Source organism: Bos javanicus, chromosome 19 (genome assembly GCF_032452875.1).
Source record: "Bos javanicus breed banteng chromosome 19, ARS-OSU_banteng_1.0, whole genome shotgun sequence".
Classification (NCBI taxonomy): domain Eukaryota; kingdom Metazoa; phylum Chordata; class Mammalia; order Artiodactyla; family Bovidae; genus Bos; species Bos javanicus.
Genome location: NC_083886.1, coordinates 30,905,897 through 30,931,236, shown reverse-complemented (window position 1 = coordinate 30,931,236; position 25,340 = coordinate 30,905,897). Strand labels below are relative to the sequence as shown.

Here is a 25,340-nt window from a genome sequence, read left to right as displayed (position 1 = left end):
CCGGGAGTTGATGATGGACAGGGAGGCCTGGCGTGCTGCATTTCATGGGGTCGCAAAGAGTTGGACACAACTGAGTGACTGAACTGAACTGATATTTTTTAAAAGAAAGAGAAAGGGGAAGATAAACACATAGATATATACCTAAAATAATAAGAATCAGATAAAAGCAACTGGTATGCTGAAATCTAGCTTAAAAAAATCATAGACCAAAGATACACAATCACTATAAAATTTTACTAAGAATTCAGATGTTTTAATTCAAGAGTCTTTTAAAGTTATCTTATGTTTAGATAAACCACTGACTTCCACAAATTTTAAGAACAGATTACAGAAAAAGACTTTTATATGACTTAGGATAAAATCATTTGTTGCATTTTCAGCTTTCACTGTACTTATCCTTTTACTTACCTAATACCTTTGAATTAATGAAGAGTATATTTGTGTTTTTTTTTTTTTACCATACAAACAATTTTAATCGTGTAGTTACAGTCAATAACCACTCCTAATCAGAACATTTCTGCATAAAGAAAATTGTGATACACTTTTAAAAACAGCCAGCTGTAACAAAATAGCTGGTGTTTTCATAGCCATAAACTCATAAAAAAGAAATAACACCTTTATACAGAAATTTTATACAGATGTAGCTTTAAATTGATTGTAAACCAAAGGAAGACACGTTGCAAACATCAATTATTTTCACATTAATTGCATAATTTTCTAAGGTGATCTATTAGTTTTATTAACCTAAGCTTATTTGCATGATAGTAAAAATTGCATACAACAATAAGAGTGAAGCTTATAGTATGAATTGCTTGGATAACATAGAACACTTTTTATAGGCAACTGTGTAAAGCACTATATTTGTGTTTATCAGGTGTTTTCAACCTGGAATTTTGTTCAAATAACAGATTTACCTTTTCATACATCCAATTTTAATAATTTTCACATTCAATTAATAAATCTAGTTTTAATAATTTGAGGCAGGAGGAAAATTTCCCTGAGTAGTTGAGTTTTTAAAATAAGTTCATTTAGATGGTAAAGCCATTAGAAATAGTTATTTTCCATTTCTTTTATAATCACAATGTCAAAAAAAAAAAAAAAAGGGCAGGGGGTTTGGAAAAGGAAACAACAACAAAAAAAAAGGAGAAGAAGAAAAAATTCTGAACACATTGGAGAGGTTGCTGGTTGAAATGTCAATTACTCCACATTTGTCAAGGATGGCTAATAACGCAGAGGATAGAATAGAGGCTTAAATATCACAAATACTAAGCTATCAAGATAAGACTTTCAAATCAGCGATCTGCTCTACCAGCACACTGGCATAATACACAGGAGTAAGTCCTCAAGTCAGAGTAAGGAATAAGCACAGCCACTGAAGCATACTGACCAAAAAGCAATGGGACGAGGTCCACCTGTGCCCTGGTTCACCGTCCAGCTCTGTCTCTCCATCTAGGTGTCTGCTGCGCTGCTGCCACCAGTAACCTGCAGCCATGAGTTCAGACCAGGAAATGGCTATTTTTGGGGAGGCTGCTCCTTACCTCCGAAAGTCTGAAAAGGAGCGCATTGAGGCCCAGAATAAGCCTTTTGACGCCAAGACCTCAGTCTTCCTGGTGGACCCTAAGGAGTCCTTCGTGAAAGCGACTGTGCAGAGCAGGGAAGGGGGGAAGGTGACGGCCAAGACCGAAGCTGGGGCGGTGAGTAGAGCATCTGGAGGGGATGTGATGGGGCCCCACTGCCAGTTAGGAGAGCCGACATTTCTTTACTGACCTGGCTCCTCTTGTTTGACCTAACAGACAGTAACTGTGAAAGAAGACCAAGTCTTCCCCATGAACCCTCCCAAATATGACAAGATCGAGGACATGGCCATGATGACCCACCTGCACGAGCCCGCTGTGCTGTACAACCTCAAAGAGCGTTATGCAGCCTGGATGATCTACGTGAGTTTGTTCTCATGGACTCTGTTCACACAGGTGGTTAATATTTTGAAAAACAGTATTAATGTCCTCATTAAATAATTATATTCCTTTTTTCCTTTATGGTGCAGACTTACTCAGGCCTCTTCTGTGTCACCGTCAACCCCTACAAGTGGCTGCCGGTGTATAATGCAGAGGTGGTGACGGCCTACCGAGGCAAAAAGCGCCAGGAGGCCCCGCCCCACATCTTCTCCATCTCTGACAATGCCTATCAGTTCATGCTGACTGGTGAGTTGGATGTTTCCATGTGCATCTTTTTAGGAGATGAGACTCTAGGAGAGAGAGACTAACCATAGGAGAAAGAGACTCTACTCATCTCAACACACTCTTTGAGGTGGTCCCCTAAATGCCATTGCCCTTTGCCCAGAACCAACCAAAACATATTCCAGATTATAAGGTGTATCTGGAATTAGAGCGGTCACACTACGAATCTTCTTCCTGGAATGCTGTCTCAGCTAGACCATTCTAAGGCACAATGGCACCTTGGGGAAAGGACTGAGAGATTTCCTCTTCAGAGAGAGCAGAACATCAAAATGAGCCTTTGGTTTTCCCTGAAAATATGACTAAGGCTATGATTACTTCCAAAGCTACCACCTTTACTATACTGACTCCTTCTCCCACACTAAAAATATCTCTAATGCCTTTTTTCCCCATTACTTCTTGTACTTACAATAAACATGCTACTAACCTGTCATCTAAATCCACCTGAAAACCCAAGTCCACTTGGTGTGCATTTAGTGTGGAGTATAAAAAGAGAAAGTCTGCTGCATCCTTGCAGTGTTCTGTTTCAGCGGTGGTCTGTAAGCTTATGTGATGAGGGGAACCTCAGGGAGCAGGAAAGAGGGAAGCTGGAAAAGGTGCTGGGCCTGGGGACCACCAAGCCCTCAGGATGCTGAAAAATACTAGCTTCATACCATTTTATTAATTTGCCATTTACAAATATATTTAAAAATGGTATTGACTGCCTATAATTTCTCTTTTATAGACCGAGAGAATCAATCAATCCTGATCACGTAAGTAGACTTGATGCTTTGTTTTCATGACTGAAATAGCTGCTGGTTTTAGGAACTCTACTGATTTGGCTTTTTTTTTTTTTTATCTTTATTTATTTTACACAACTGTAAAAATTATATATTATACATAGCATGCCTGCTCAGTCCGTGGGATTTCCCAAGCAAGAATACTGGAATGAGTTGCCATTTCTTACTTCAGGGCAAATATTTATTTTCATTAAAAAATTTTAATGTACAAATACATCTTTGTGTATTCAAATTAAACTATTTTTTGTAGCTTCTTCCTTTTCTTTCACGGTTACTAAGTCCTTTCTTATTCCAATGGCTCAATAATAGTTAACTTTGTCATTCATATTTGTTTTTCATAATTTTTTTTTATTTTTTATTTTTTTACTTTACAATAGTGTATTGGTTTTGCCATACATCAACATGAATCTGCCACAGGTGTACACGTGTTCCCCATCCCGAACCCCCCTCCCATCTCCCTCCCCATACCATCCCTCTGGGTCATCCCAGTGCATCAGTCCCGAGCATCCTATGTCATGCATCGAACCTGATCTGGCAATTCGTTTCACATATGATATTATATATGTTTCAATGCCATTCTCCCAAATCATCCCACCCTCGCCCTTTCCCACAGAGTCCAAAAGACTGTTCTATACATCTGTGTCTCTTTTGCTGTCTCGCATACAGGGTTATCGTTATCATCTTTCTAAATTCCATATATATGTGTTAGTATACTGTATTGGTGTTTTTCTTTCTGGCTTACTTCACTTTGTATACTTCCCTGGTGGCTCAGACGGTAAAGCGTCTGTCTACGATGAGGGAGACCCGGGTTTGATCCCTGGGTTGGGAAGATCCCTTGGAGAAGGAAATGACAATCCACTCCAGGACTATTGCCTGGAAAATCCCATGGACAGAGGAGCCTGGTAGGCTACAGTCCATGGGGTCACAAAGAAATACAACTGGGCAACTTCCCTTTCACCTTTTACACTTTGTATAACAGGCTCCAATTTCATCCACCTCATTAGAACTGATTCAAATGTATTCTTTTTAATGGCTGAGTAATACTCCATTGTGTATATGTACCACAGCTTTTCTTATCCATTCATCAGCTGATGGACATCTAGATTGCTTCCATGTCCTGGCTATTATAAACAGTGCTGTGATGAACATTGGGGTACACATGTCTCTTTCAATTCTGGTTTCCTTGGTGTATATGCCCAGCAGTGGGATTGCTGGGTCATAAGGCAGTTCTATTTCCAGTTTTTTAAGGAATCTCCACACTGTTCTCCATAGTGTCTGTGCTAGTTTGCATTCCCACCAACAGTGTAAGAGGGTTCCCTTTTCTCCACACCCTCTCCAGCATTTATTGTTTGTAGACTTTTGGATAGAAGCCATTCTGACTGGCATGAAATGGTACCTCATAGTGGTTTTGATTTGCATTTCTCTGATAATGAGTAATGTTGAGCATCTTTTCATGTGTTTGTTAGCCATCTGTATGTCTTCTTTGGAGAAATGTCTGTTCAGTTCTTTGGCCCATTTTTTGATTGGGTCGTTTATTTTTCTGGAATTGAACTGCAGGAGTTGCTTGTACATTTTTGAGATTAATTCTTTGTCAGTTGCTTCATTTGCTATTATTTTCTCCCATTCTGAAGGCTGCCTTTTCACCTTGCTTATAGTTTCCTTTGTTGTACAGAAGCTTTTAATTTTAATTAGGTCCCATTTGTTTATTTTTGCTTTTATTTCCAATATTCTGGGAGGTGGGTCATAGAGGATCCTGCTGTGATTTATGTTGGAGAATGTTTTGCCTATGTTCTCCTCTAGGAGTTTTATAGTTTCTAGTCTTACATTTAGATCTTTAATCCATTTTGAGTTTATTTTTGTGTGTAGTGTTAGAAAGTGTTCTAGTTTCATTCTTTTACAAGTGGTTGACCCATTTTCCCAGCTGCTGCTGCTGCTGCTGTTAAGTCACTTCAGTCGTGTCCGACTCTGTGTGACCCCATTGACAGCAGCCCACCAGGCTTCCCTGCCCTGGGGATTCTCCTGGCAAGAACACTGGAGTGGGTTGCCATTTCCTTCTCCAATGCATGAAAGTGGAAAGTGGAAAGTGAAAAATGAAAGGGAAATCGCTCAGTCGTGTCTGACTCTTCGCGACCCCATGGACTGTAGCCCACCAGGCTCCTCCATCCATGGGATTTGCCAGGCAAGAGTACTGGAATGGGGTCCCATCACCTTCTCCATTTTTCCAGCACCACTTGTTAAAGAGATTGTCTTTTCTCCATTGTATATTCTTGCCTCCTTTGTCAAAGATAAGGTGTCCATAGGTGTGTAGATTTATCTCTGGGCTTTCTATTTTGTTGCATTGATCTATATTTCTGTCTTTGTGCCAATACCATACTGTCTTGATCCTCTACATAGAAAACCCTAAAGACTCCACCAGAAAATTACTAGAGCTAATCAATGAATATAGTAAAGTTGCAGGATATAAAATCAACACACAGAAATCCCTTGCATTCCTATACACTAGTAATGAGAAAACAGAAAGAGAAATTAAGGAAACAATTCCATTCACCATTGCAACGAAAAGAATAAAATACTTAGGAATATATCTACCTGAAGAAACTAAAGACCTATATATAGAAAACTATAAAACACTGGTGAAAGAAATCAAAGAGGACACTAATAGATGGAGAAATGTACCATGTTCATGGATCAGAAGAATCAATATAGTGAAAATGAGTATACTACCCAAAGCAATCTATAGATTCAATGCAATCCCTATCAAGCTGCCAACGGTCATTTTTCACAGAGCTAGAACAAAGTATGGAAATACAAAAACCTCGAATAGCCAAAGCAATGTTGAGAAAGAAGAATGGAACTGGAGGAATCAACCTGCCTGATTCAGGCTCTACTACAAAGCCACAGTCATCAAGAGAGTATGATACTGATTTGGTTTTTATCTGACAGCGGAGAATCCGGGGCAGGAAAGACTGTGAACACGAAACGTGTCATCCAGTACTTTGCAACAATTGCAGTCACTGGGGAGAAGAAGAAGGAGGAACCAACTTCAGGCAAAATGCAGGTGGGTCTGGTTGCCAGGGCAGCATGTGGGCTGTCAGGTGAGAAACTCCCAAGCCCCACATGTGAGCACCGCTCTTGCCTTGGCAGGGGACTCTGGAGGATCAGATCATCAGTGCCAACCCCCTGCTGGAGGCTTTTGGCAACGCCAAGACCGTGAGGAATGACAATTCCTCTCGCTTTGTGAGTCTCTGGGTCACAGAAGGGTTTTCTCGGGTCTTAAATGCCCACAAAGGCATCTCTCAGTCATTATTTCAATCTCTTCTTACTCATGTGCTGTTTTGTATGTAACATCATCTTTTTCACTTGCAAGGGTAAATTCATTAGGATCCACTTCGGTACCACAGGGAAACTGGCTTCTGCTGATATTGAAACATGTGAGTAACAGGACCTTCTAAACAGAATCCAGAGTGACAGTGATAGACTGGAGGAACATCTTACAGCTCCTGCTGGGACTAAGAGCCTATGCAACACCAAATACGCTCTTGGGAAATGCCAGTCTAACCAGAGCCAAAGGTGTGCTTCACCCACTTCAGTCAGGAGCTAACTCTGCTATAGAAACTGCGAGGAATTGTTGGGCTTCTCAGAAGGATTTCAGCCTCACAAGACATTTCAAATTTTTCTAAGTAAAAAGTAAGACTAGGGGTACATTAGTTGGGTTTAGTGTATGAGATTTCTTCCTTAGCGCAAGCTTGATAAATGTTGCTCTTAGTAACTATTATTAAGTGAGCAGAGACACTGAGGAGGAACAGGTTATCAAGAATCAATTGTCAAGGATCCTATGTATGAGAAATGAATATGTCTTCAGACAGACAACTTTAGTTTCCTTCAAGAGGGGTAAGAGTAACCACAGTGGTAAAGACAAAATTACATGGTACCTCATGGGACCATTCAGCTGAAATCACAAGGGGCCAATGAAATTTTTAGTTCATGACCCCAAGAACCAAAGTCACTCCCAGAACTTTATCAGTTTTCCCTCTAATCCCATGTCCACTTGCCATTGCAGATCTTCTGGAGAAGTCTAGAGTCACTTTCCAGCTGAAGGCAGAAAGAAGCTACCATATTTTTTATCAGATCATGTCTAACAAGAAGCCAGAGCTAATTGGTATGAAAAAGCTTAAATATGTTAAGTTAAAAGCTAACATCTTTATTAGTCCCTTCTAACATTAAACATATACCCTGAATTCTACGTACCCAGAAATGCTCCTAATCACCACCAACCCATATGACTACGCCTTCGTGAGTCAAGGGGAGATCACAGTCCCTAGCATCGATGACCAAGAAGAGTTGATAGCCACAGATGTAAGTTTCACATGCAGTTTTTAAAATGAATTGGTATATATGGGAATGACAGTGACAACCCTGCTGTAGGTGTGGTTCAGGACACAGTACAAACTCTCCTAAGTAATTTAGTGTCTTATGTCCTAATTCTGTCCTCTCATCTCTCCTGGCAGAGTGCCATTGACATCCTGGGCTTCACTTCTGATGAAAGAGTGTCCATCTACAAGCTCACGGGGGCAGTAATGCATTATGGGAACCTAAAATTCAAGCAAAAGCAGCGTGAGGAGCAAGCAGAACCAGATGGCACTGAAGGTACAAAATGAACCCCCAAGTGGGCTGAATGAGAGAAAATAGGCAAGTAAACTGACTCCAAGCTCATGTCTCTTTTACACCTGAGCATCTGATGGACACACAAATCAAACCCCACATAGCAGTGATTCCCTCCTTACTCCGCTCCTAGGTGTTGTGGGGCCACAGTAGGCCATGCTGGATGTCTGAATTGTGTCTCTGCAGTTGCTGACAAGGCTGCCTACCTCCAGAGTCTGAACTCTGCTGATCTGCTCAAAGCCCTCTGCTACCCTAGAGTCAAGGTTGGCAATGAGTTTGTCACCAAAGGCCAGACTGTGCAGCAGGTAAGTGCACAACCTTCATGAATCACACATTTTCCAGGACTTCAGTTCATGTCTTTAATAAGAGCAATAATCATTACTCTGTCCATGAAGGTGTACAATGCAGTGGGCGCTCTGGCCAAAGCCGTCTATGAAAAGATGTTCCTGTGGATGGTCACCCGCATCAACCAGCAGCTGGACACCAAGCAGCCCAGGCAGTACTTCATCGGGGTCTTGGACATTGCTGGCTTTGAGATCTTTGATGTGAGTTAGCAGAAACTTTTCAGGAGAAAAGCTTACCAATCTTGCTTCAGCAGTCATTACTAGAAAGAGTCTATTAAAAAAAACAACCAGTTAACACCGTAACACCTTAAATTGACACATGAAAGACAATCAAAAAGTCCATGAAAGGGCATCAACTTTGGGTTCAAACTCCACCTCTGTCACTTCCTACCTGTGAACTTGGACAATGGAAATGGTATTGACCCCAAACAGGGTAAATTCAACTAAGACCTGTATAGAAAGCTCATAGCACCCCAGACAATGGATCTACTTCTGTGAATCATTTGCCATTACAAGATTTATGGATTTAAAGACCTAAGCGCCATCCCCCAGCACATAGTTAGCAGTTTCATAGTTAGCAGAGATGGCTGTGTGGAAGACAAGGACAAATTCAAAGCACAATTCTGAGATTCCTACCTGCCCTCCATGGCCAGTAGATGGGATGGAAATGGCACGGTAAAGAAACTCAAATTCATCTGCCTGAGACAGAATACCTCCCATACAGTTTACCCAAGTATTCTCCCCAAGAACAGTGTCTCAATGTCTGATCCAGAGGTCTCATTTCCACACCTTTCTCTATGAGTGCACTTATGGACACTGGATGAGATTTTCTGGGTTTAGGAACAAAAGCATTTCCAGAAATCCTCAACCCAACATGGGAAGAGAGGAATAATCTTGTTCCAAGCAACAATATGAAGAGTAAATCACATGTTTTCAAATGAGAGCTAAGGACAGTATAAGCCGGCAACCTTTTTGAGAGTTTTCAATAACAGTTTTTTACTGAGATATAATTCACATCTCATGCAGTTCATCTCATTCAGTTAAAGTACTGAATTCAATGGATTCTGATGTATTTACAGACGTGTGCAATAGATTCTAGGACATTTTCATCCACCCAGTGGGCAACTGCTCCCCCCTAAGCAGTTAGTTCCCATCTCCTTCTTACCCCATCCCCTGGAAATCTGCTTTCTGCCTGTATGGATGTGCCTATTCTGGACATTTCATGTAAATGACATCATACACTACTTAGAGCTTTGAACCCGCTCAGCCTAGTATTTGCAAGGTTTACCCGTGTCTTAGAACGTCTTTGGCTTCTGTGTATGGGGACATCACTCTGAGTCAGGTTGTGTTTTCATGCAGGGAGCAGTTAGGCTAACTATGTCAGAAGAGTCCTTTCAAAGAGAAGCTGTTATCACAAGAAGAATGTTCACTTGTATTTTCTACTTATTTAGTTCAACAGCCTGGAGCAGCTGTGCATCAACTTCACCAATGAGAAACTGCAACAGTTTTTCAACCACCACATGTTCGTGCTGGAGCAGGAGGAGTACAAGAAGGAAGGCATCGAGTGGGAGTTCATCGACTTCGGGATGGACCTGGCCGCCTGCATCGAGCTCATCGAGAAGGTTCGCCTTCCTTTCTCAGACCACAGGTCACACTGCTGACCCGTATTTAGAGGAAAATCACAAATCTCACTGCACACTCTGGTAAAAGGTTTCTATTGGTAACTAAGATCAGGGAAGGTCCTTTGGCCAACTCTGAGGTAGATGATCTGATGAAAGGAGACTGAGTCTTTTCTAGAGTCCAGAAGTCTACCCTTCCTCATAGTCTGATGACAAGTCTGATTCTTAAACCATCTTTCCTTATTAAAGAGCTCTGAGGAGAGCATGATTCACTTATTTCTTTGTCAGTTTTGGAGCCATTCCTGCTGGCATTTGAAGGTGGAGTTCCTAGTACTTGAAAGCAGGGGCTCTCAGTTGTGCCAAAGACCCCACAGGTACTGAGTAAACCTGCACATTCCCCTAAGCTCACTCCTAGAAACATTTTGGGGGAAGGGTGGGGTAGAGCCTCGGAATCTGCATTTTTACCAGGTGTTTCTGACATAACCCATTTGCAAGTCACACTTGGAGAAACATTGCTCCAAGGCTTTGGGGCAAAGACATAAACTCCACCGGAGGTCCTTCCTTTTTCATCTTACTCTCCATCATATCCCAGAGCCCAGCACACATCTGGGTATTGATAGACACCCAAGTAATCCTTGCCATTTAACAACTTCTAACCAAAGAAATCAGTTTTCACTAACTGTAAAGAATGATATGATGTATTTACTCAAGTAGGATCAGAATGCTACCCATTACTTCTGCAGGCAGACAATTCAAGTGGCATGTTGCTTTTCATTCTCTCAGCCTATGGGCATCTTCTCCATCCTGGAAGAGGAGTGCATGTTCCCCAAGGCCACAGACATGTCCTTCAAGAACAAGCTTTATGAACAGCATCTTGGAAAGTCCAACAACTTCCAGAAGCCCAAACCTGCCAAGGGCAAGGCTGAGGCCCACTTCTCCCTGGTGCACTACGCGGGCACCGTGGACTACAACATTGCCGGCTGGCTGGACAAGAACAAGGACCCCCTGAATGAGACAGTGGTCGGGCTGTACCAGAAGTCCGCAATGAAAACTCTGGCTTTCCTCTTCGCTGGAGGTCCAAGTGCTGAAGGTTATTTTTAAGATCAATTATATATCCTTAAGAGTCTCAAAACAGAAATACATTGCTTATCAGAGACAGATACAACAAAATCTACCATTGAAAATACTGGCCAATGTGGAGCTAATAGAAAGAGGTATATTTAATAAGCATGGTATCATTCTAAGATCACAGACTTTCAAAGCTACAGTTGACACTATGCATCTTTGTCTATAGCCTCATTTCACCAATGAGGAAACAGAGACTCCAAGAGGTTAAGGGACTTACTCAGGATCATAGAGCTCATTTATACCATTTTAACAATATTGGGTTTTTCAAGGATTCAGCTAAGCTAGAAACGAGGACATCTTTTGCCAGCCCACCAGTGCTTAAGAAATTGAAGTTCGATTCTCCTAAACCCCAAATGTGCAAGTAACAGGACAAAGGTACCGGCAAATAGGAAATAGGACTTCCTTGCAGGTTACCAGAGGTTCACCATCTGGGACCAAGCATGCAACTTTGCCTTCCCTCCTGGAATTGTGTGCACTAAAGAGGCATTACTACTCTGTCTCCTGGGCACTTCCTGCAGGGGACAGACTTGGCCAGTTTGGAGTAGCTGTGTCCCATCCCTTGCCCACATATATTCTTTTCACCTACAAGTTTTTTTGTTTGTTTTTGTTGCTGTTGTTCTAAATGCCTATTACATGAACCAACACATATCTTCTAATTCTAAAGTTGAAAGGTGAGAGACATGGAAAGAATAGGAATGACACAAGTGAATGAGTGCAAATTTAAATTCTCAAGGGAATTCTGGCAGCCATGATGTCTGTGGATAATTGTAAATAATTTTAATTTTTCCATTTCATTTTTCAGAGGGTGGCGGTGGAAAGAAAGGTGGAAAGAAGAAGGGTTCTTCTTTCCAGACTGTGTCAGCTCTTTTCAGGGTACAGTATATTCTTGAATTCCAAAGGATTACTTTTGTAAAAAATAATATTAACATAACTTAAAAAAATTATTTTAAAGAAATATATGGTGAAACTGAGGTAGTGACATACTAAAAAAAAAAAAAAACTGGAAAATTCCTTAAGGAAAAATTTAGCAAAAAGACCCACGGTGTGTCTCTTCTTCATGTAAACTTTTAGGATAAATTAATAATTTACCCCTTAAGCCCAATATCTAAAAGCCCTGCTAGTAAGCAAATTTCACATGAAATCAAACCCTCTTTGAAGCAGATGTAGTCAGTTACATCTACTTCATATGACTGAAGTCACAATACAAATTTTCTCTGATTGGCAGTGCTTGAGGAAAATAAACTGAAGTTGGCTGATTTTTTGTAATCCATTATTTCCTCTCTATAATCCATACATATGATTTCTCATGGTCATTATGACTTGTTCTTCATTGAGACAGCTCATTAAAAAGTGAAATGGGGCAAATTCACTATGGATCATTGATAGGAACTCTCTTGTTGATGCAACTAGAAATTATTTTGAAACTTTTAACATGGTTCCACAGGAGAATCTGAATAAGCTGATGACCAACCTGAGGAGCACTCACCCCCACTTTGTACGCTGCATCATCCCCAATGAAACTAAAACTCCTGGTAAGGCACTTCTGATACCCAGACAAGCTCCAGTGTGACTTCTCAGGAGACTGTTATATGGAGAACATGTCTTTTTTTAGGGGCCATGGAGCACGAGCTGGTCCTGCACCAGCTGAGGTGTAATGGCGTGCTGGAGGGCATCCGCATCTGCAGGAAGGGCTTCCCCAGCAGAATCCTGTATGCGGACTTCAAACAGAGGTTTGTGTCTCTTTATTTTTCCCTTTCAGTGTGTTAGCCTATATAAAAATTGCCACAAAGCTCATTTGAAAGACTTTTCCCTGAAAAATGAGCTCCAGCCATTTTAAAGGTGATTGTAAAAGAAAGAAGCCTTGGTTTATATAGTCATTAAGTTTTTCATCCTATCTTCTCAAGTTTTACAAAAGGCATTGATGGTTTTAATGGAATTTTTTTCTCCAAAACTCAAATTAATTTTTTCAGTGGTAGCTACCAAGACTTTCATTTTTTTTTTCAGTGAAAACCCACATTTTTATATTCTTTTTATTCTGACAGATATAAGGTTCTAAATGCAAGTGCTATCCCAGAGGGTCAGTTCATCAACAGCAAGAAGGCTTCTGAGAAACTTTTAGGGTCTATTGACATTGACCACACCCAGTACAAATTTGGTCACACCAAGGTACCAGCAACCCTAATTTCTATCATAATTCACCCCCTCTGGGCTTTCTTATGAGCAGAAGTAACATATTTAACTTGTTCTTTGGCAAGGTTTTCTTTAAGGCTGGCCTGCTGGGAATTCTAGAGGAGATGCGAGATGAAAAGCTGGCTCAGCTCATCACACGCACTCAGGCCATTTGCAGAGGGTTCCTGATGAGAGTGGAGTTCAGGAAGATGATGGAGAGAAGGTGAGGAAACAAGTACAAGTCTCACTTCTCCACATTTTCATTGCTTAATCCAGTCATTATTTTTGTTGAGAGATGTTAACTTTCCACATTCTTCTTCACTTGCCTCTTTTCTTCCAACAGAGAATCTATCTTCTGCATCCAGTACAATGTCCGTGCTTTCATGAACGTCAAGCACTGGCCCTGGATGAAGCTGTATTTCAAGATCAAGCCCCTCCTCAAGAGTGCAGAGACAGAGAAGGAGATGGCCAACATGAAGGAAGAATTTGAGAAGACCAAAGAAGAGCTGGCTAAGTCAGAGGCAAAAAGGAAAGAACTTGAAGAGAAAATGGTGACTCTGATGCAAGAGAAAAACGACTTACAACTCCAAGTTCAATCTGTGAGTATGAGACATTGCACAGTTCAGCTACATAGCATCCAATCATTGACTGGATATGAGGCTTTTTTAAACTGAAGATTTATAAATAAATGGTTTCCACTGAAACATTTGTTGCAATTGTTTACCATTGAAAAATTCAAAACTCAGACCTAAAGAAGAGTAGACGCAAAGTCACAAATTATGCCCTCTACTTTCAATGCACATTCATGCATAGTTCGGTCATCAGTGAGCAAAGTCACACACCAAAAAATCCATAAAAATTCTCCTTTCTTCCTAGAACCTTCCCTTGCATTATAATGTTCTCCTCTTAATATATGTTTTTGTGCATAAAATGAAAGTTATGTTGCTTTTACCAGGACAGAAAAAAGGCTAAATTAATCCCCCCTCAAATGTGAAAAAACTGATCCCTAGAATGAATAAGTAACTTTTCCAAAGTAGCCAAGGAGCAGATTTTGCCAAAAGGCTAATTTTACTGATTTGACCTTCCACACATAGATATTTGGAAGAAATTCACTATTATATTTATTTAATCAGTAGGTTGCAATTACTAACATTTTGTGCATTTGATTAAGTTGACAAGTTAGTTGGCATACGTGTTGACCATTCTGACTGAGTCATTGAGGTTTGCTCCTTTTAATACATTGTTGTGTATTTGCAGATACAGCTTAAACAAATGAATATGTTTCCTTTCCCCCTCTAGGAAGCAGATGGCTTGGCTGATGCAGAGGAAAGGTGTGACCAGTTGATTAAAACCAAAATCCAACTTGAGGCAAAAATCAAAGAGCTAACTGAGAGAGCAGAGGATGAGGAAGAGATCAATGCTGAGTTGACGGCCAAGAAGAGGAAACTGGAGGACGAATGTTCGGAACTGAAGAAAGACATAGATGACCTTGAGCTGACACTGGCCAAGGTTGAGAAGGAGAAACACGCCACAGAAAATAAGGTACAAATCATGACCCATTTTAAAGTGTTTACAAGTGTGAGCTTGTTACTGATATATTTTAACTGCATATTTAATCCTGAAATTATTGAATATGAAAAGATAATATTGTTATAATTATGTCATCTCTTTAGTCTTCATCATTTTTATCCATTTACCTTGACCTTTATCTCCCATATTTTTCAGCTACATAGGCCTGGGTTAACTTTCAGTTTCCATTTTTCATCTCAGGTTGACATTATTCTAAAATATTACTGTGTTTCTCATCAAGACAACAGAATGTCATTAATATTTCTATAATTTGTTTAACTCTAAAGGTGAAAAACCTCACAGAAGAGATGGCAGGCCTTGATGAAAATATTGCAAAGCTGACCAAGGAGAAGAAGGCCCTTCAGGAGGCCCACCAGCAGACCCTGGATGACTTGCAGGCAGAAGAAGACAAAGTCAACACCCTGACCAAATCTAAAACCAAGCTAGAACAGCAAGTGGATGATGTAAGTGTGAAAAACACAGTGTTTCCTCTTAAGGTGAAACAAACTATTGTGACACGGAACCATCAGTGATGCTCATAAGCCTTTAATTGCTGATTTGGAAATAATAATTAAAGCTTTCCTGCTATTTGCTGTATCTTTTAAAATTCTCCTGTGCCTTTGAAAGCTACGTTCGGTGCTTAAGAACTGAAACAAATAAAATGCATTATAAACTTAGCTTGAAGGATCTCTGGAACAAGAGAAGAAACTTCGCATGGACCTAGAGAGAGCCAAGAGGAAACTAGAGGGTGACCTAAAACTGGCCCAAGAATCCACAATGGATATAGAAAATGATAAGCAGCAACTGGATGAGAAACTTAAAAAGTGAGTATGAGAGAATACATTTGTAAGCTTCTCACTATCTGGATCTCGAAAATATTACTTCATGGCACACAGAAAAAAAAAAATTACATCTTTGACTTTTGATTTAATGAAAATGGTACATTTCTGACTTGTAAAACACCCACTTAGCACTTCCTCATCACCAGCCATACAAAAATGTTCAGTTACACTAAGAAAAGAAGACTGGCAAGAAGACACAGCGTGAGCTAACATGCTGCTCTCCTAACAGGAAGGAGTTTGAAATGAGCAATCTGCAAAGCAAGATTGAAGATGAACAGGCCCTTGCGATGCAGCTGCAGAAGAAGATCAAGGAGTTACAGGTAAGTCCATGGTTTCCACCAGTGTCATGCAAAATGACAAAATTACCAACTCAAAGGAGCTCACAATGAGCTTCTCCCCACCTCCAGGCCCGCATCGAGGAGCTGGAGGAGGAGATCGAGGCTGAGCGGGCCTCCCGCGCCAAAGCAGAGAAGCAGCGCTCAGACCTCTCCCGGGAACTGGAGGAGATCAGCGAGCGGCTGGAAGAAGCCGGCGGGGCCACTTCCGCCCAGATTGAGATGAACAAGAAGCGGGAGGCCGAGTTCCAGAAGATGCGCAGGGACCTGGAGGAGGCCACCCTGCAGCACGAGGCCACGGCGGCCGCTCTTCGCAAGAAGCACGCGGACAGTGTGGCCGAGCTGGGGGAGCAGATTGACAACCTGCAGAGGGTCAAGCAGAAGCTGGAGAAGGAGAAGAGCGAGATGAAGATGGAGATCGACGACCTGGCCAGCAACATGGAGACTGTCTCCAAAGCCAAGGTATGTACTAACCTGTCCCATTTCATCTTATTTTCCATGACTCAAAATGATTGAGTTTCTATATGATCTAATCTAACTGTACAAGCCTTAGATGTTATCTCAAACTTTAAAATTATTATTAATAGACAGTACTATATTGAAGTAAATTATTTTAATCTTCCTATCTCATTCGTAGAAAAATCACTTTAAACTTTGTCATTATTACCACGAAAGAATGAAAATACAGAAAAAAGAAAACTTATGTAAAAACCATATTCTCCATGATGCAGAATTTAAATGACATTCTAGTTTTCCAAACGACAATAATCTAACTTTTACAATAGTTCATTTATTCATTTAGCCAAAACCAGGTGCCTCTGACTTTGCATCCAAGGCATTATGCAGAGCTTTGCAGTAGATAGGAAGGTAAAGAAAACTCAGCCCCTTTGTGCAAAGAGTTACAGCTCCCCAGACTTACAAAGAGAAGCATGTTATCTTTCCCTGTTTTCTACTTCGCACCGCAGGGAAACCTCGAGAAAATGTGCCGTACACTAGAGGACCAACTGAGTGAAGTGAAAAGTAAGGAAGAGGAGCACCAGCGCCTAATCAATGAACTGTCAGCCCAGAAGGCACGTCTACACGCAGAGTCAGGTCAGTGAACGAGGAGGGCCTGGAGTGCAGGGTACACCTATCAAAAGGGAATCATTTCTTTGGCCATGTACACCCCTTTATCATTGATATGTTATTCCTCCGTCTTTTTACTGTGAGACAGTAGGTTGATTACAGGTTGTAATCAGAAAAAAATTTAATCTCAATGGGCTGAAGAGATTTTTTTTTTTTTTTTTGCCTCAGCATTACTCAAAACACCCTCCTCAACCTTAAAATACCAAAGAAAACTCCCACAGTTTTTGCAGAAAAGAGCAAGAAATAAACTTCTCAACAGCATCGAAGTTCTTGAGTTACTCTCCCTGTCATATGAAATAACAGAGTTCTGGTGTTATTTCATTCATTAAGCTATTCTTCACCTAGACAACAGAACTAAATCACCACATTCTGTCTCTCACAGGTGAATTTTCACGACAGCTAGAAGAGAAAGATGCTCTGGTGTCTCAGCTATCCCGAGGCAAACAAGCATTTACACAACAGATTGAGGAATTAAAGAGGCAGCTAGAAGAGGAGACTAAGGTGAGAATTTTCCAGCTGATACCTTCAGTCACTTGAACTCTGCAGCATGTCACCCTATCCAACTCTACACTGAGACTATCAATGATCAGAACATAAACTTATAGAGCACACTTACTGTTGGTCCAGGCCAAGAGTGCGCTGGCCCACGCCCTGCAGTCAGCCCGCCACGACTGTGACCTGCTGCGGGAACAGTACGAGGAGGAGCAGGAGGGCAAGGCCGAGCTGCAGAGGGCGCTGTCCAAGGCCAACAGCGAGGTGGCCCAGTGGAGGACCAAGTACGAGACAGATGCCATCCAGCGCACGGAGGAGCTGGAGGAGGCCAAGTATGAGCTTTTAGCAAGGCGGGTGGAAAGAAATAGACGCTTTAAAATAGTGCAGGAAAAATAAAAGAAAGAGACTATTCCATGGAGATAGGGGAAGGATTTCAGCCTATTTATGTAGAGTGGTGGACTCCACCATATTCTCCTTCTGTCAGCCCAGAGTATGTCCACTAGAGAACGGGCCAAGACCAGAGCCCTCACCCTATTCTGGTCTGTTACAAAAGCAGCTTAAATTTCTTTCCACCAAAATGAATTAATAACTATCAGCATATCCTTTATGAATTAAGAAGAATTCATTTTCTTTAATATAAGGAGAAACAGAGGCACTGAGACTACCTAGTACATTATTATGAATATTATAATTAACAGCAATCCGTTTATCCTTACCTGGAGTACTATTAGTTCAGTATAAGACTATCATACTTTCCCATCATTTAACTAACAACCAGTACCAATGAACTTACTAATTACACACGCTGTGGAATAAAACTCATGGGAGGTACACATGGAAGGAAAATAACCAATACATTCTAGTGAAGGAAGTTTTCTAAAGTTTGATTTATCTCAGCAGTTGTCAGAATTAAACAATGAGAGAGTTTGATGAGCTTTTGCAGAGGAAGCATCCTGGTTATGAGTGTGGGCTGAAAGAGAGCAATAAGACTTTGGAGAAATATAATAAGGGAATAATATTTATTCTCTCAAGGGACCAGACCTAGAAGACTATTGATTAATTGTATGGCATTGACAGTGTCACTCTGGGCCACAGTTTCCTCATTCGTAAAGAAGACAATACTAGAAAATGGCTGAGGATCCTATTCAAAGTTAAAAGTCTTTAATGCCAGGCTTCCTGTTCATGGCTGTCCCTTCTTCCTCACCCTCACACCCTCATATTACTTGCTCCACTAAAGTGCTTACTCAGAATCTCCATACCCCCCCACCATTACCACCAGCACACACACCAAAATGACCTCGTACATTGTTGAATATCTCCAAGATAAAAAAGAATTCACTAGGGAAAACAGAACTGCAGAAGAGATAAAACAGGTGCTGAGAAGGTGTTTTAGAAAACTGTAACAACTCATGGGCAAAGGGGCAAAAAGTCTTGGGGAAAATATGCTAGTCAGAAGCTTGATAACTGTTCATGGCGGTAACTCTGACTCTGCTCGTGGTCATTCACACTGACCAACTTCTCAGGAAGAAGCTGGCCCAGCGTCTGCAGGATGCTGAGGAACACGTAGAAGCGGTGAACGCCAAATGCGCCTCCCTTGAGAAGACCAAGCAGAGGCTCCAGAATGAGGTTGAGGACCTCATGCTCGACGTGGAGAGGTCCAATGCTGCCTGCGCGGCTCTCGATAAGAAGCAAAGGAACTTTGACAAGGTGGCTCAGCCTATATAAACTCCACCCACGTTTTATTAATACTTAGTCTCCCTTTCTCCATCGGCTGACAATTGACTGCTTTTCAGGTCCTATCAGAATGGAAAGAGAAGTATGAGGAAACTCAGGCTGAGCTTGAGGCCTCCCAGAAGGAGTCCCGCTCTCTCAGCACTGAGCTGTTTAAAGTCAAGAATGCCTATGAGGAGTCCCTGGACCAACTTGAAACCCTAAAGAGAGAAAACAAGAACTTACAGCGTGAGTCTTTATAAACTTTCACTTTCAAAAATGGTAGACAGGTATCTTTTCAATTTTTCATCTTTCTCAACTGAACTGTGTGTTTTATTATTAAACTACAGAGGAGATTTCTGACCTGACCGAGCAAATTGCAGAGGGAGGAAAGCATATCCATGAACTGGAGAAAGTAAAGAAACAAATAGAACAAGAGAAGGGTGAACTACAGGCTGCTCTAGAGGAAGCAGAGGTACATGTTTTGCTTGCTCACCTATGCATTATACATAAATTGAAAAATTAATAGCCACTGAGATCTATCATGCTGCAAACTTTCAGGGGATAACTCATGTTATTCAGTAAGAAATATTGAATTGTACTTTAGGAATATAGAACTAAAAGGTTAACTAAGCTGTATTAGAGTTTGTGTGTTTTTATAATGCCTTCTTGAAGAAATCATCATAATGTACCCCCCAAAAGCACTCCTTAGATAATTTAAATGTTTCTTTTTCTAAAGGCATCTCTCGAGCATGAAGAAGGCAAAATCCTTCGCATCCAACTTGAGTTAAATCAGGTGAAATCAGAGATCGACCGGAAAATCACTGAAAAAGATGAAGAAATTGATCAGCTAAAGAGGAACCATCTCAGAGTTGTGGAGTCAATGCAGAGCACCCTAGATGCTGAGATCAGGAGCAGGAATGATGCCCTGAGGATCAAGAAGAAGATGGAGGGAGACCTCAATGAAATGGAAATCCAGCTGAACCATGCCAACCGCCAAGCTACTGAGGCAATAAAGAATCTTAGAAACACACAAGGAGTACTGAAGGTACATTGGGATAAACAAACATGGTGTTATACACTCTGGGAGTAATTGTGTGACTCAAATTTTAATATTTCAGGAGGACTATATGCCATAAGTCATCTGAATAGTACAGTAATTCACTGAAGTTTTGCTGCACACAGTCGAAAAACAGCTTAATTCTTAAAAGCCCAGGGCAGAATTTACTTTGTCATCTGAAAAGAAGACAAAGTGATGAGCGGTGACAAGACAGAGGTAGTGATAAACGATTTTAGCTACATACCACTGCACAAATCACTTCACTTACGTGGACTGCATGTGTTTAATGTATAAATAGAAACATAATATGTATATCTCTATTATTTAACATTGATAAAATAAGACCATTTTATTAGTTCATCTCTAAGGATACTTTCCTAATGCAAAATTGTATAGCTTTATTCATGGCATTGTCTTTAATGACTCAGGATCTAAAATAATATAACATCACATTCTTGGGTAGAACTGCCACCCAAGCTACAAAGAATTTGCCTTTAAAGAGACTTGAGGATTTTTCCTGTCCAATCATGCACTCAGTTGTCAAGATCAATGTGTGTACATGACCCTAAAGTTGCATTTGCTTTAACTGGAGCATGTGTAAGAGCCCTTTGCTTCATCTGCGCAGGACACTCAGCTCCACTTGGATGATGCCATCAGGGGCCAGGATGACCTTAAGGAGCAGCTGGCCATGGTTGAGCGCAGAGCCAACCTGATGCAGGCTGAGATTGAAGAGCTGAGGGCATCGCTGGAACAGACAGAGAGGAGCAGGCGAGTGGCAGAGCAAGAGCTTTTGGACGCCAGTGAGCGTGTGCAGCTTCTGCACACACAGGTGAGGTTTGGGACTATGGTTGAGCAAATGCACTCCCTGAAGCTGAAGACCATTGCAGAGGATAAGCTTGTTCAACAGTAAGGAGGAACCTTGGCCAGGGTCCCTCCCAGGAGTTCAGGAAAATGTACAGCAGTAAATATGCACTGGGGTCCAGCAGATTCACAAATACACTTATAGGCTGGCTTAATCATGTTGATTTGAAATAATTTACTGTTCTAGAAACTTCTGTTTAAAAAAAGCACAAAAGACCCTCTATTAATAATCATATTTACAACATCGGTAACCCATCTTATCTTGTAACTCTAAGCTGCAAACAGATAAATCAGATGCAAGAAGGCCACAGTACCTCCAGTCAGCATTTGCTGTTTATACTGGATTTGTGAAATCAGTGGTGGTTATATCCTCACAATGGCTAATAAGCAGCACTTAATATTCATGTAATAAATGTCATGGAAAGACATTCACAATATAATAAGTTTAAAGAGCAATTTAATCATATAGAAAGCATTATCCTTTCTTTTAAAAATACCCAGAAAACATCCAGAAGTGTAAGCAAAGGTTTTATCAACAGTCATCTCTGGGTAGTAAGAATATAGTAATTATTCTTTGTCTCTTTTTTGCTAATTTATATGTCAACTATTTATTTTACAATAAGCATATATTATTATATACTTTTTTAAAGTTGCGATATATGGAAATAGCCATTATGAAAAGTTAAAATCACATACTACAAAATAATTTTTAAATCAAGTTAAAATGCATTTTTGTTACTCATCATTAGTATCCTTGAATTGACTGCATATTCAAATACTGTCAACTTTCTAAAAATGTAAGAGATCCTTGGTTCATTTTTGTACCAATAATGATGCTATTTATCCATATAGAGCCAACAAATGTGAATAAACAACTAAAAATTAATAATCCATTCATCATGAGCTATGTGATGCCACCCGCAGCACTTCACATTTTTTCCTGGGGCAGTGGTCGTGCTTTATACTTACAGCAGCCACTGATAGTAGTTGAATATGCTCGGTATCCAAAATTAATTTTCATCTGGAAGAATCTAAAAGAATTTTTATTAATAGACATAGGTATGTAGAAAGAAGAGAAGTGAAACTTAGAGTCTACCTTTGATTTGGTTTTTATTCTGAATATTTATGATCAATAATTTTATGCCTAGTAAAAATAATAATGTAAATAGGTATAATACAATTAAATGACCTTGTCTTCTTTTTTACTAATTTGAAACAGAACACCAGCCTGATCAACACCAAGAAGAAGCTAGAGACAGACGTCACGCAAATCCAGGGAGAGATGGAGGACATTCTCCAGGAAGCTCGCAACGCAGAAGAGAAAGCCAAGAAGGCCATCGCTGATGTGAGCAGAGGGCCACACTGGGTCATCAAGCTAGAATCTTGATGGGCTGTCTCACCTTTCTCAACTAGTTTTATTTTACTGCTAATTAGGCGGCCATGATGGCTGAGGAGCTGAAGAAGGAGCAGGACACCAGCGCCCACCTGGAGCGGATGAAGAAGAACATGGAGCAGACGGTGAAGGACCTGCAGCACCGTCTGGATGAGGCTGAGCAGCTGGCCCTGAAGGGCGGGAAGAAGCAGATCCAGAAACTAGAAGCCAGGGTGGGGCTCCCAACCCGTTCAACTCCCATGCTGCTAGTTACAGCCAAGTGGCTAACCATCTTTGTACTCTTACAGGTGAGGGAGCTCGAAAATGAGGTTGAAAATGAACAGAAGCGCAATGCTGAGGCTGTCAAAGGTCTTCGGAAACATGAGAGAAGAGTGAAGGAACTCACTTACCAGGTGACGAGCTTTTCCATGTAATTCAGGCCTACTGCTTTCAAGAAAATAAAAATAAATTGTTTTCAAATTATGACACTATCTATTTGCTACCTCTTTCATCGCAGACTGAGGAGGACCGCAAGAATGTTCTCAGGCTGCAGGACTTGGTGGACAAGTTACAAAGCAAAGTCAAGGCCTACAAGAGACAAGCTGAAGAGGCTGTGAGTACCTCTACAGCGAAAGAAAAAGGTTCAGGAGCAGGGCCAGGTTTTGTGGAGACAAAAGGTCAAAGAATTTAAGAGGCTTTTTTTTAAGGCAAAGAACACAGAATTGGGAATATGAAAGTGGGTTTGAAAAATGAATATTTAGAAGGAAAAAAACCATAACACTAATTACCAGAGCCTTGGAGATTCAGGTTCATTTCTTCTGAAGTCTCCTTAAGCAGTTTTCCAGACATGGTAGTATAGAAATGTTTCTTGGTTATAACTCACTTCCCTCCCTATCTAAAACACTCAGCAACAACGAGTACTCGCATAGGTGTGCAAATGAGGGCTCTGAATCTAAGCCTTATTTAAGTTTATGATGAATCCACCTCAGAACATTTCTTTTTCATTTGGTTGCAGTTCTCTTTCTCATGGGCTTCCCAGGTGGCTCAGTAGTAAAGAAACCACCTGCCAATGCAGGAGACTCTGGTTCAATCCCTGGGTCAGAAAGATCCCCTGGAAAAGGAAATGGCAACTTACTCCAGTATTCTTGCCTGGGAAATCCCATGGACAGAGGAGCCCGATGGGCTACAGTCCATGGGGTCACAAAGAGTCGGACACAACTTAGCGACTGAGCACTTAATGCACACTTTCTCATACTATTAATTCTAAAATCCTTCCTTAAGGTTCTCTGCATCCAATACTACCACGGTACCCTGCTGCTAAGTCACCTCAGTCGTGTCCAACTCTGTGCGACCCATAGACGGCAGCCCACCAGGCTCTGCTGTCCCTGGGATTCTCCAGGCAAGAACACTAGAGTTGGTTGCCATTTCCTTCTCCAATGCATGAAAGTGAAAAGTGAAAGTGAAGTCACTCAGTCATGTCCGACTCTTAGCAACCCCATGGACTGCAGCCTACCAGGCTCCTCTGTCCATGGGATTTTCCAGGCAAGAGTACTGGAGTGAGTTGCCATTGCCTTCTCCACCTACTTTTAAGAATTTGTTTTACAGAAACAAGGTTGATTCAAATTCCTGCCACTTTGATCTCCCTGTTGTCACTGTAGCATCTTAAGTTTGCCAAGAAGAGAGTTAAATAAGAGATAATGAACAGGGAGTTGTAAGCCCAAACAACACAGGGGCGAATGTGTGGGATGCCCTGTCCCAAACAGGTATATTACCAAAGATCAGAACCTTCTGCTTCTTACTTATGAAGCAAATACTGTAGCTGCTCCTAGTAAGAAAGGCAGTAAGAATCAGGAAATGTCACATTTTCTTGTTCTCTCAAATGCATTTCTTTTCTCAGGAGGAACAATCCAATGTCAATCTTGCCAAATTCCGCAAACTCCAGCACGAGCTGGAGGAGGCTGAGGAACGGGCTGACATTGCCGAGTCCCAGGTCAACAAGCTGCGGGTAAAGAGCCGGGAGGTTCACACAAAAGTCATAAGTGAAGAGTAATTTATTCTAATGTGAAAAGGTGACCAAAGAAATGCACAAAATGTGAAATTCTTTGTCACTGTCAAATGTAATTTTAATATCAAGGAAATAAATCAGTAGAGAATTTTGCAATCTAAAAATACGTGTGTCTCTTAATTACAAGCTCAACAGTGCTATTAGAACTAAGTCATTCGTTCAACATTTGTTATGCTCCTACTATGTGCAGTCAGAGACAATGACAAAAAATGAATGCGGTCAGTGAACCAACTTTAATAGAAGGCAAATGAAATGAAGCAAAGGTGTTTAATGGACCCTCAATTCCATTCAACCATTTTTACTGAGTACCAAGAATGTGTCTGTACAGAAATGGGCACCATGGATACGACTACTGTGTCCCTGCTCTTGAACTTCAAGCCAGCAAGTCATGGCAGTTCAGATTCTGGTACAGCATGCATACTCTGCGAGAAGCATGAAAACAAAGTGTGGTAACAACAGAGAATGAGATGCGAACCTGGGGAATCCAGGAAGGAATCTCAGAGGAGACGGAGTTAGCTCCTAAAAGATGAGTAGATAGCTATCATGTGAAAGAGAAAAGGAGATGAGCATTCTAAGAAGAGAAAACAGCATGAGATCTCAGAATAGTTGAAGCAGAGGCTCCATGAGCAAAGAGCATCTGAGAAGGCCAGAGATGGAAGCTGAGATCTGACTGTGAGGGGCATGGCCCCACACGCAGGCCTGAGGAATTAGGACAAGCATCTAACTGGTCACATTTCATGTGGAGGAGAGTTGATGTAATTCTGGTAGTAGCATGGAGGATGCAGAAGAATAGGAAAGAACAGAGCCTGGAAAGACTGTGGAGCTTTTTACATGAGATAGACTGCAGATGACAGTGACAGAAATGAAGAAGAATGCAGCATGAAAGCAAGGCTCCAACACTGCTATAAAGAAAGGCCTGGGAGAGCATGAGAAAGGTAGGCAGTTTCACACCACTCAAACCTCACAGTTACTTT

The 25,340-nt window shown here is 41.1% G+C and overlaps 1 protein-coding gene and 1 long non-coding RNA gene across 2 annotated transcripts in view; one reads left to right on the top strand and one right to left on the bottom strand.

Moving 5' to 3' along the window:
• Positions 1-1,466: 1,466 nt before the first annotated feature.
• Positions 1,467-24,396, top strand: LOC133232088 (myosin-4-like). Its single transcript, XM_061391075.1, is given in 37 exon segments — positions 1,467-1,694; positions 1,794-1,937; positions 2,045-2,201; positions 2,959-2,986; positions 5,957-6,071; positions 6,158-6,250; positions 6,381-6,444; positions 7,074-7,172; positions 7,266-7,369; positions 7,522-7,660; positions 7,862-8,220; positions 9,471-9,641; positions 10,422-10,728; positions 11,569-11,639; positions 12,211-12,298; positions 12,379-12,496; positions 12,809-12,932; positions 13,022-13,158; positions 13,279-13,534; positions 14,235-14,477; positions 14,792-14,968; positions 15,183-15,328; positions 15,576-15,666; positions 15,754-16,143; positions 16,647-16,773; positions 17,189-17,307; positions 17,434-17,630; positions 18,822-19,005; positions 19,092-19,257; positions 19,359-19,483; positions 19,748-20,056; positions 20,694-20,897; positions 22,149-22,274; positions 22,364-22,534; positions 22,610-22,714; positions 22,819-22,914; positions 24,199-24,396. Coding segments are annotated over 37 exon segments (5,907 nt in total). The 5' UTR covers positions 1,467-1,490; the 3' UTR covers positions 24,352-24,396.
• LOC133232092 (uncharacterized) overlaps positions 20,865-25,340 on the bottom strand; it is a 50,653-nt gene continuing 46,177 nt past the window's right edge. Inside the window, exons 2-3 of the long non-coding RNA XR_009731301.1 lie at positions 22,136-22,269; positions 20,865-20,885 (exon numbers count right to left, since the gene is read on the bottom strand). This is a non-coding gene — a long non-coding RNA (uncharacterized LOC133232092). The remainder of the gene's footprint in view (positions 20,886-22,135; positions 22,270-25,340) is intronic.